This window comes from Pituophis catenifer, unplaced genomic scaffold (genome assembly GCF_029215685.1).
Source record: "Pituophis catenifer annectens isolate HBS135680 unplaced genomic scaffold, rPitCat1.0.hap2 SCAF_7, whole genome shotgun sequence".
Classification (NCBI taxonomy): Eukaryota; Metazoa; Chordata; class Lepidosauria; order Squamata; family Colubridae; genus Pituophis; species Pituophis catenifer.
The window spans coordinates 41,606,644-41,619,344 of NW_027256887.1; the positions used below are offsets into that span (position 1 = coordinate 41,606,644).

Consider the following 12,701-nt stretch of genomic DNA (forward strand, 5'->3'; position numbering starts at 1 on the left):
TGACGAGGGCATGAGTGACCGTATTTAACGAGTCCCGATCCAGAAAGGGACACAACTGGCGAATCAAGTGAACCTGATAAAAAGACCTCCCGGCCACAGCCGTCAAGTGTTCTTCTAAAGACAGCCGTGAGTCCAAGAGGACGCCTAGGTTGCGAACCCTCTCCGTGGGGGGCAATGACTCATCCCCAATAGTCAGTGATGGCACCAACTGACTATATCGGGATGTCGGAAACCACAGCCACTCGGTCTTGGATGGGTTGAGCCTGAGTCTGTTCCTCCCCATCCAGATCCGTACAGCCTCCAGGCACCGGGACATCACTTTAAGGGCATCATTGGGGTGGTCCGGGGTGGAGATGTATAGCTGAGTATCATCAGCATACTGATGATACTTCACCCCAAAACCATGGATGATCTCACCCAGCGGCTTCACATAAATGTTGAACAGAAGGGGTGAGAGAACCGACCCCTGTGGCACCCCACATACAAGGGGCCTCGGGGTTGACCTCTGCCCCCCTGTCAACACAGACTGCGACCGATCAAAGAGAAAGGAGGAGAACCACCGCAACACGGTGCCCCCCACCCCTAACTCTTCCAACCGGTGCAGCATGATACCATGATCGATGGTATCAAAAGCTGCTGAGAGGTCTAATAGGACCAGGACAGAGGAGCAACCCCTGTCCCGGGCCCTCCAGAGATCATCTACCAATCCGACCAATGCCGTTTCCGTGCTGTATCCAGGCCTGAAGCCCGACTGGAACGGATCTAGATAAGCCGATTCATCCAAGTACTGAGGAAGCTGTCGCGCTACCACACTCTCAACAACCTTCGCAACGAAGCGAAGGTTGAAGACTGGACGGTAATTAGCTAACACTGCTGGGTCCAGGGAAGGCTTCTTGAGGAGAGGCTTCACCACCGCCTCTTTCAAGGCGGCGGGGAAGGCACCCTCTCTCAAGGAAGCATTTATAATCCCCTGGAGCCAGCCTCGTGTAACCTCCTGAGAGGCCAGCACCAGCCAGGAGGGACATGGGTCCAATAAACATGTGGCCGCGCTCAGTCTGTCCAGTATCTTGTCCACGTTTTCCGGAGTCACAGAATCAAACTCTTCCCATGTAATATTCTCAAGACTTGCCTCCATCCTCCCTCCCGAATCTACCCAGTCAGAGTCCAAATTTTCCCGAATCTGAGCGATTTTGTCATAGAGATATTGTACAAAGTCCTCAGCTCTACCCTCCAAGGGCTCATATAACATATAACTATGTTATATAATAAAGAGTTCCCTACTAATTGTTTCTGCCAATCCTATCCAATCTGGCAGGAAGAGCCTGCTTTGGGTACCTTTGGCAAGGGTGTGTTGGCTGATGCTGCCCAGAAGGAGAACCTTTTCTGCCATGGCAACTGTCCTATGGAACATCATCACTCCTGAGATTAGATTGCCCTGTTACTGTTAGACTTTCATAACATCTTGAAAACTTGCTCTTGTGCCTAAGCCTGATAGCTCTCATCTCCTGGCTGTGAGAATGATGGATCAGATAATATTTGACTGCTATGTGTTTTATTTTTATTTTACAATTGTGTATTCTATATTCTACTCACCTGGAGTCACATAAAAGTGAAATGGGAGGAGATATAAATTAAATTAAATAAGCAAATAAATTGTATTTTTGCACATGATTTGGCTAAGGCAAATAGACACATTTCAGCAAAGAAGCAACAACAGTATATTTATTTCAATAGTAGAGCCTTTGAACAATATACCGTATATACTCGTATATAAGCTGAGTTTTTCAGCACATTTTTTATGCTGAAAAAGCCCCCCTCGGCTTATACTCGAGTGAGGGTCCCATTTACCTGTTCTTCGGTGCAGTGGAGTGTTCTCCGGTCTCTCCCACTCATCTGCAGGCGCCTGCAGCAGTAGTGGGTTGCTCCCAGTTGCAGAAAAAAATGCTTTGTAATAAAAATTTGTAGTAGATCGGAGAACCGGTAATAACATTGGCTGGCCATGCCTCCAAACCGGTCCCCGGCCCGGTCGCCACTCGCTTACCCCACCCACCTCATCAGAGGCCTTTTTTTTTTTAAACTTTTAAAAGCATTTTTTCTACAACCTCTTCGGCCAAAAAAATACTTTTAAAAGTAAAAAAAAAAAGCCTCTGATGATTGTGCGACTTAGCTGGGATAGTCAGAGGCTTCTGAAAGCATTTTTTCTGCAACCTCTTCAGCCGAAGAGGTTTTAGGGGGGGAAATTGCCTTTAAAAGCCTCTGGCGATCCCAGCTGAGTTGCCTGATCGTCAGAGGCTTCTGAAAGCATTTTTTTCTGCAACCTCTTCTCCAGGGCTGTGACCAATGACGTAGCCTTTACAGTCTTACCTGTGCTTGGTCACGCCCCCTTGCTCCGCCCAAGCATTGCTGAATACAAGTACTGGTATATCTCTGGTCTTGGATATACAGTACATTTATTTACAGTACTTAGTCTGCTATATTTTATTTTTTATTTACTTATTAACCCCAATCTGGATCCAGTGTTGACTATGCTTGCATAGAGCAGCCTGTGTTAGGGCTCATAATATACACACTGCGTTGTGTACGCACTGGGTTACTGCATGTGTTGCGTTAGCACTTCCCATACATATGCGGTAATGCTGCGAATGCAGTATCGCAGCGCATGCAGTAACACAGTGCGTATATAACACAGCGTGTATATTATGAGCCCTAACACAGGTTGCTCTATGCAAACAGTCATGTCATCACATTCTGGAATATCATCAGCCTGTGTTAGGCCTCAAACTATACAAGCTATGTTGTGTACATGCGGTAAGGCAGCGTATGTAGTAATGCAGCGCACGCAGTAACACAGCGTCTATAGTATGAGCCCTAACACAGGCTAGTCATGTCATCACATTCTGGAATATTATCATACCAAACTCTCCAAATCCTGAATTACTGTCAGCTCTCTTGGTGATCCAAGGACATGTTTTGGGTCTTGTGATGTCTTTTGAGTGCAATTCTTTTGGGGGTATCTGTTTTCCGTGGTGAAGAGTATCTGTCTTGCTGCATTCTATTGCCAATTGACCTTGATGAAAAAGTGATGTCATTCCATTCATTCATCATAAAACAAAGAAGGATCCATAATTATGACCTGGGAAATATTGGGAATATGGATGAAATACCTATGACCTTTGATCTTCCAAGCAACAGAACTGTGGCAAGTTTGGGAGACAAAACTATTTTACTCAGAACCACAGGAAATGAAAAAAAGCATTTCACAGTCGTTCTGTCATGTTTGGCTAATGGAACTAAGCTGTGGCCTGTCATTATTTTTAAAAGAAAGACCTTGCCTAAAAAGGTTAAATTCCCACCACGAATTACAGTGTGCGCACATATTAAAGGCTGGATGGATGGAGATGGAACAAAAAAATGGCTGGAAGAAATTTGGAACACACGACCAAGAGCAGCCTTCAAAGAAAAAAAACCATCATTTCTAGTTTGGGATATGTTCAGAGCCCACACATCTGATGACATAAAAAAATTGGCAAAGTCTTCTCAAGTTACTTTGGCCATTATTCCAGGTGGGTTTACATCTATATTGCAGCCCTTTGATGTGTGTTTAAATAAACCTTTCAAAGACAGTGTGCAAATGATGTGGCATGAATGGATGTCATCTGGTCAAGCCTGACTGACAAAAGTTGGAAATCTGATGAAGGCCGACATAGAATTGATAGCAAAGTGGATTCGTGATGCATGGGAAGAGATTCCAGAGGACATGGTGCAATGCGCCTTCAAGAAATGTGCATTGGTAATGCTATGGATAGCAGTGAAGACAGCGCTTTGTATGAGAACAACAGCAGTGATGGTGATGACTGCGAACTCAGTGATGATGACAATGTCTATGCTGATAACCTCACACCAGCTAAAGCTGAAGCTCTGTTTGGACATACAGATGAGGAGGAGGAATCCAGTTTTGAAGGATTTTAACTCTTGTGTTTTAGCTTGGTTGCTGATTGAGCTAAAGTTTTTGTACTTTTAAAGTTATTGTTGATACCATATTGTTTTTGTTGACCCTCTTTTCCACTTACAGAGCTGGTTTACTGTTTTTCTTTGAAATAAATATTCAAAAACATTTAACCTACTAATGCCTCAATTAATGTAATTTTATTGGTATCTATTTTTATTTTTGAAATTTACCAGTAGCTGCTGCATTTCCCACCCTAGGCTTATACTCAAGTCAATAAGTTTTCCCAGTTTTTTTGTGGTAAAATTAGGTGCCTCAGCTTATATTCGGGTCGGCTTATACTTGAGTATATATGGTAAGAATAGCAAAAATATATTTATCTGACTGATGAGATTTTTCCTAAAGCACCCTGACACTTTTTACATTAGATAATCTGCTTGCAAAGATAAACATGCAAGCAAGATATCATCTTGTTTTTTAACTTGACAGCCTGACAACACAACTATGAAGCCACTCTATAAGGAAATGTACTAGAGTGCATATTTTTATATTCAACAATTTGCTTAAAGCACTGTGGACATGTCCATGGATTTTTAATTGTTAAACCTGCAATAAAAGACTTTTCTGTCAGACAGACATTTTTTTTAATTTCCTCAGTTTCTGAACACTTGTTTAACTGAATATCAACTGCAGAGTTTCCTCGGCTTTGCCAACTTTTCCCAGCAATTTATTCCTGAATTTGCTCAAATCACCCTGCCCATCACAAACTTTTTAAAAACTAAGCGGGCCACCAAACCCAAGCCAAGTCAGCCCTTAAATCTGGAGGACTGTGGTGTTCTATAATTATCTACTTTATGATTACTAGAGACTCAACTGTGGGAATAAGGAAGAACCTTAAGTAAAGCAAAGTGACTTCTGATTTTTGGAAAGCTTTCTGGACTATCTAAATGGAACTGATTGAATAATCCTGGAATATAAAGAACTATGAGCATTGTACTTTCTGAAGAGCAACATTAGGCTTGAATATATTGTTTTTGGGTAACAGCGGGACTTACTAAAATAAGACAAGATGCTCCATCAAGGTGAAATAAGTGAAATTTCAAAAGAAATGGTGTTGATGTTCCAAAGCATTAAGGACACTATGACAAAGAATTACAGGGAGATAAAGAATCTATTGCATGGCATAAATGGGAAAATAGAAAATACCCTGCAACTGATAATGAAAAATTCCAGGAAAGAGAAGAGACAACAGAAAAAATGGAGGAAAAGACAGAACAGAAAAACCAGCAAATAAAGCAAGAAATTGTGAAGGAGAAGATAATAAAGATAATAATGACTGATGAAATAAACCTAGGGGAAAGTACTTTAAGAGATTTAAAAATAGAATTGGATAAGCAGGAAAATACTTTTGAAAAGGAGATAGGGGCCTGGGTAGATACTCTGGAGATCAGGCAGCATAGGAGGATAGAGATGAGAGAAATGTTTAGACTGAACAATGAAGATACAGATGTAGATAGAGACAAGGATCCAAGAGTGGAGTATGGGAGGCAAGCTAAAAAGTGAATAAGAACTGAAGTATTAAAATGGGCAAGATGGATAGAAAAGGGGGGGGGAATCTTTATTATTTTTTTAATATAATGATGGCCTGATTAAAAACTAGAATAGTAGAAATAAGAATACACACTCTTATATAAAGTAATAGCTAGATGGAAGGGTTAGAAGTTGAAATATGATATTATTAAGTATGTTTAAATAATATGGTGATTGGCTTCCGGTTTGCTCTTCGTAGCCACCAGACGGTCTCTCGGGACCGCCAGCCCCTTCGCCTGTAAAGAGCCGCCTGTACAGCGCAAAGGCGGCTCGAAAAACCCCATTTCCAGGAGGAAATGTGGGATAGAGCAGGTGAGTGTAGGTAGAGCTCTCCGTAGCCCCCAGGGTTTTTTTTTTTACTCTTGGGGGCGGGCGGAGGAAGCTCCCTATAGCACTCGCCGCCCGCTCCGGGCGTTGGGAGACTTCTGCCTTTTTGCAGAACAAGGCTACGAAGACAAGCTTCTTAAGATATTTAACAGATTAACTAAAGATGATGAGATTTGGATCTGGACCTGTGACCCTAAATTGCAAGTATTAATACTTATTTCGCAAAGGATATTCAACAAAGTAAAAAAGACCTTTTAAAATGGCGATTGCCGAAACTGGAGCAGGGAAGCTGAAAAGAGAAAGTCCTTCCGTTTCTTATTAAGTTACAAAGTAGCAGAATAAATGCTCCTGGTTACATTTGAAGGGATTTGAGCCGGACCTGTGACCCTGAATTGCAAGTATCTCACTTATTTTATAACAATTATTGAAGAAGGAAAAGGAAAAGGAAAAAAGAATCTTTAAAAAGGGCGATTGCCGAGGCTTGAGAAGGGGCTGAAAGGGAGAGTCCTTCCGTTTCCTATTGAGATACAAAGTAGCTGAATAAATATTTTTGGCTACACTTGAAAATAAAGCTCTACTTTTGTGTTTTTTCTCTTCCTGGAGATTTGATATTGATCTTGGTTGGAAAGAAGTTTTTTTTTTTTCTCTGCTGCCTCTCTTCTTTTTTTAAAAAAAAAATAGTTTGTCTGTGTTGAAACATGGCATTAAAGCCGGACAAACAAGCAATGGGGGGGGATTCCCCCATTAACAAATTACGTGACCAAGTTTTAAAGCTCCAGTCTCAGAAAACTGATTTTAATATAATTGAATTTCTTTTGGAGGAGATTGTAAGAAGGGATGAGATTGTGAATCAGAACTTTGAAAAATTTAAGCAGGAAATTAAAGAATTAGTGCAATTAAAGTTTGATATTCTGGATCGAAAGATTATAAAAATGGCTAATGGTTTTGTAGGATTTATGATTAAGTTGGATGAAAATACTAACTTATTAGAGTCTAAAGTGGAAGAAATTGAGGACAATTTGGATAATAAAATACAAAAAATTGAAAATGATTTGACAAATATTCAAGACAATAGCTCAGAAGAAAAATCTAAAATGGAGGTTGAACAAAAGTCTTGTAATGCAGAAAATTTACAACAACGGATTGAAAGAGAGGTCCTAATGGTGCATTACAATTTTACAGAATATGCGATCAGACTCAGAGGTTTGCAGGAAAATAACAGAGATGATTTAAGGAAAATATCTTCTGAAATTCTGGCTGGGATTTTAAAGGTTCAACCTGAGGAAGTGTTTTGTAGGATTGACAGAGTGTACAGAATAAACTCCTGGATTGCAAAGCAAAGGCAATTGCCTAGAGATGTGGTGATTTATTTTACAGATAAGGAAATTAGGAATAATATTGTGCAAAATTCCTTCAATTCTACTTTGCAATTGTATGGAAGAAAGATATGGATCTACAAAGAGCTCCCCCCCAAGATGTTAATGGAAAGGAAGAAATTTGGTTTTCTGGTGACTGAGTTAAAATACAGAAATATTCCATTTAGGTGGGATGCCCCAGTTGGCATAATATTGAGATATCAAGGAGAAAGATACCAATTAGATACTGTTGAAAAAGCGGAAGAATTTTATCAAAAAATTTTGAAAATGAACTTAACATCTATAGGCACAATACAGGATAAGCAGAAGGAGTTGGAAATAAAGGGAAAACATCGAATTACAGAGGTTGCGGTAGACAAATTGTCTTTGGATTCTCTCGATACTCCAGCTGGATTATCTACAAATATGAGAGAAGCGGCATCTGATTTCAACGTGATGATTCACCAAGTTAAAGACAAGTATGGAAATCAATTAGCTGATATGCAATTGGCAAAAAAGAAATATGAGATACAAAAACAAAACCAACAAGATCAACTTATAAAGCAGAATGAAAACCGATCAGTTGATATACAACTTGTAGAAAGGAAAACAGGATGGAAATTAAACCCACGAAAAGAAAAGAAAAAAAGAAATAGGTCTCATAAAAACAGAAATTTCTAAATTAAGCAACGGTGAAGCCAGTGATTTTAAAAAAATGAATGAATATGTGAAAAGATAGTGGAGGCGAAGTATTGGTTAATATCATCCTGAGGACAGTGACAGACCTCTGCAATGCCGTAATTTTGGGATGTGAAAAGAGCCTTAAACTGTTGGATTTGAATTATCTATTTTGGATTTTTTTCTTGTATTGATAAATATATTATAACTATTCTGAGCTACAAGGCAAGAGAGCTACGTTGGGGCATGCAGAAGATCTGGTGGTTACCCATTACGATGATGGGAATTAATAATCCTGATGAAAGCCACAATTACAACTATATGGAATACAATCATAATGTCACTCGGGTGGTTGTTTTTACTTTTATATATATATGAGGATATTCATTACTGATGGGGGCAGATGATGACTGAAGACTTTGAACAAACTGTTGCACCAGGATGCTACGTTACCCAATTATGGATGAGGGACTCAACAATCCAGTGGAAAGACATCAAAGAAGATATTATATGGATTATAAATTTAAAGTTATTGTCTTTTTTTTTTTTTTAAATAACGGAATATATACATATATATATATATATATATATATTAGCAGAGTGGGCAGTGGATTGAAGATATTAAGAATTGTTGTGCATGATAATTTTGTAGGAAAGTGGGTGGAAATATGTTAGTCTACTGATGGATTAGTTTAAGAAAAGGGATGTTTAAGTGATATATTTAGGGTAGTGGAGGAAATGGATAGAGTTGAATAAATGTTAAATTAGGATTTATGGGGAAGGCTGCTTTGAAATGTTATATTAATATACACAAAGAATAAATGTTAAAGTAGGATCTATTATACAGTCTTAAAGTGGAAGGTTGCTTTGAAATGTTGTAATAATACATAGATATAAGTTTTGGGGAGGACAAAAAGGGCAGATTATTGCTAAATTGGGAGTTATAATAATATTATGCTAAACTAGAAGTTATCATACAATGTTATAGCAGACTGCTTTTTTTTTTGAAATGTATGGTAAAAGGGGAAAGTAACAATATTAATAATATTTTTAGTAAGTAAGGGTCAGTATATAGAGGAGGGAGTAAGGCGATGGTAAAATATTATGTAATCTGTTATGAATTAGGTTTTTGGTGTGAAGAAGTCACGGGGGGGATGGGTGGCGAGGGGGGGTTAGGGAGGAGGGGGGGAAGGAAAAAAGGGGGAAAAATTTGTATTTGAAAACTTTTTCAATAAAAAAAAAATAATAATAATATGGTGATTGGCACCAGAATGGCTCATTGAAGCATTGAATAATTAAATAATAAAGGAATATATCTTAATATAAGCATGTGTATTAACACTTACATTAGCAATGGTGGCCTGACTAGAAGTCAGAATAGAGGTAGAAATAAGGGGAATATTAGCACACATATTTTTTATACAATAGAGTAAAAACAATAAGTATAGCGAAATATTAGAGGTTGAAAGATGGCATTACTATATAAGCTCAAATAATATTGTGATTGGCATTAAAATGGAACATTGAAATATTGAATAACTACTTTAAAACCAAAGTGTATATTAATACTAGGATTTCATAAATTTTATTAAAGTAACAAATATTAATATCATTATTGCTACTTGTCCCAAAATGAATGATACCCAGATGCTGCACTGTTCATGTATTGATGTTGACGTATATTTTAAAAATTTAAAAAAAAAAACAGGAAAAAAAAGCTGATAGGAAAAGAATGCTCCAAAAGGAGAATAGGGCATAAGGTGCACCTTTCCACCAAGATTTTGCAGTCAAGGCAACCCTGCAAGAAATTGGGCCCCAAGTACTTGGGACCTTTTCCGATCATCTGGATCATAAATCTGGTGACAGTAGAGTTAAAGTTAGCAAAGAATTTTAGGTGCCTCCATCCAGTGTTCCATTGTAGTTCACTGAAGCCGTTCGTAGTTCGCATTTGCAACCTGATATCAAACCGTCTCCCCCTCCCATTTGGATAGAGGGAGAAAAATATGTTGAGGTGAAAGGCATCCTTGACCCTCGGGTTCATAGGGGAAAGTTACAGTATTTAATCTTATAGAAAGGGTTTACACCAGCAGAGGCAGAATGGGTGGAAGCGAGACACATCCGTGTCCCTAGATGACAAGCCAAGGTGACTTTCGTACAGTAGTGGTTTTGTCAAGTTATTAATGATGTATGTCTGTTTGTTATATTTCAGAACTAGTCCTGCTTTTTGGAGGGGCGGCATGTCATGGCTGAAATCGGCTTGCTTTGCAACTTCTACTCTGAGCCAGACATTTAGCAACAATGGGAGGGAAGCAGGGGAGGGGGTTTAAAGGAATGCCAAGAATGCCAGCTCAAAGCCTAGGACAATGCCAGCCTCCCAAGGTTGTTTGCTGGGAATGTCTGCCAGAATGAAGAGCCTGTTCTCCAAACAAAAAATGCAAATGTTTGGACAGTGAATAATAACTATGGGCAGTCCAAAGGAGAAAAGAAAAGTTTATTATGCTTTTTGCGTTGAAAATATCAGAGTTGGCTTCACTTTTCTTCAGTAACTATTTAAGCTCCAGTAAAGTGTACTCTTGATTAAACAATGGCCCAGGAGTCTTTCTTTGCTAGCTAAATGAATGGGACAATTGACACATTGCTGTACTTTAAAAAAGAAAAAAGAAAAGACCTTCTTGGATGATAGCCAAAAATGTATCTTAGGAAAGAGCCTTGTTTTATATTTATTTCAAACTCTTAGGATGACGCACCTAATAGAACAATTCTTAAAATCTGCATTCACTTTAGCTTTGTCATATCGTAAATAGGTGTGTCTCCTAAATCTCAGTACATGGTTCTCCATGTCTAATAGCCTCTTGTTCTTTAAAATTATCCAGTTCTTTATCCTGGGAAATTGATACTCTTAACCTAAGTCGTGCATGCATGTATACTCTCTCACTGCTTGCCTTTATGAATTCTAACTGTATGTTAAACGTATGAGATTTAATTTTAAAAAGTTTCATTGATATGGAATTTGCTTAAACAGAAAATATAAACAAAGGTTTTTTACTTGGAAGACTTTTTTCAAACAATTCATATACTTTCCAAAAAATCAAAATCAGATGAGATATATTTTCATGATTAGTGAGAAACTGCATATGATATGTACAATACACCTTAGTTACCGTATTTTTCAGATAATAAGATACACTTTTTTGTCTCCCAAAAGGGGGCGAATATGTCTGTGCGTCTTATAGGCCGAATATTGCCGAAGACCCGCCCGCCCACCAGCCATTTTTTGGCCTCTGCACACCCTGTTTTCAGGCCTTTTCTTGTTCCATTTTTGAGGCTTTTTGAGGCTTTTTTGGCCCTTTTGGGGGCCGTTTTCGAGGCTTTTTGCCTGTTTTTGAGGCTTTTGGGGCCCATTTTGAAGCTTTTTTCAGGCTGTTTTTTCCCAAAAAAAAATGGCCCAAAAAAGCCTTGAAAATGGCCTAAAAAAGCTGACTTTGTATAAAATATACAAAAGTATGAAGGCTATTGCTTAACGCATTGTAAGCCGCCCTGAGTCTCCGGAGAAGGGCGGCATATAAATCAAATAAAAAAAAAATGGGCCCCAAAAAGCCCCAAAATGGTCCAAAAAAGCCTCGAAAAGGGAACGAAAAAAGGCCAGAAAAAAGGGAGGCCAAAAAGGTCTTTTTGTTTTCCTCTTCTAAATTTAAGTGCGTCTTATAGTCTGAAAAATACAGTAAGTAAAATTTAACTAGGCTAGGAGTATGTATACACTTTATGGATGAAATTTATGCAACAATAAAAATTACATTTTAAGGTGCTATTAAACAAATAATTACTTATGTAAAGTGTAAAATAAACAGTGATTTCTTAATTATTTTTCCACAGGCTGCTGAGTCAGGAATAATAAAAGTAAAAACAATAGCAGCACGACACACTGACATCCTAGCAGGTAATTATTTGCAAACAGAACAAATAAAAACATTTGTTTTATTAAAAAGTTATATGAGTAAAATGTGTTATGTTTGATATGAATTTAAATGTCATTATTTTTAGAATTTGGAAGTCAGTATTTTAATTTTAATTTTTTAACTCTGTTGAAGCTAAAAAGTAGTTTGCTGAAGTGATTTCTAGCCAAAGCTAGTAAAACTGTATTGATACCCATATACTAATACAAAAGAAATTTAGTGCTACATAATTTAGTAGTTTTTTAAATAGGATGAGTGCTTTATGTAAATAGATAAAGTAACTTTAATAGAATGAGTCATTAAGAGTTAAGGAGAATTCTATTGTATTATTATTTTATTGATCATCACTCAATCAGCCAAATGTTCAGACTGGGTTTGGCATTTTTGCCTACCTTAAATGCCAACCTATCGAGTCCTTATCAAGGACTTGGAGTAAGCAGATCTGGATGTTTGATGGTGTTACAGATATCATCGCAGGATGGAAGCTGTTCTGAGTAAAGCCGCCTTTTGCAATTGACAGATGTTGAATTTGTCAATACCAGTGGTGTTCAAGTGGTACTCTAGTTGTTTTGGCATTGCACCCAAGGCACCTATTACTATTGCTACTACCCTTGCTTGCCTTTCCATAGTCATTCTTTTTCTATTTGTAGAACTTTGTATTTGTTGTTGTTATTATTATGTCATTATTACTGTTGTCATTATTATTATTACATGGGTCTTTGCTGGTCTATTACTATATCTTGAGCTAATAAGCATAAAATGTTGGATTAGTACTGTAGAATCTTGACATTACAGCTTATCAAAAATGATATATAACATAATCAAGTTTCAAAAAACAATTTGGTTTTTTTT

The 12,701-nt window shown here is 38.0% G+C and overlaps 1 protein-coding gene across 2 annotated transcripts in view; it reads left to right on the forward strand.

The window, feature by feature from the left end:
• The window catches only part of MON2 (MON2 homolog, regulator of endosome-to-Golgi trafficking), an 86,253-nt gene that overhangs the window by 2,807 nt on the left and 70,745 nt on the right, over nucleotides 1-12,701 (forward strand). For both annotated transcript variants that reach the window (XM_070948095.1, XM_070948096.1), the window contains exon 2: nucleotides 11,770-11,833. In XM_070948095.1, coding sequence (XP_070804196.1) covers nucleotides 11,770-11,833 — 64 coding nt within the window. The remainder of the gene's footprint in view (nucleotides 1-11,769; nucleotides 11,834-12,701) is intronic.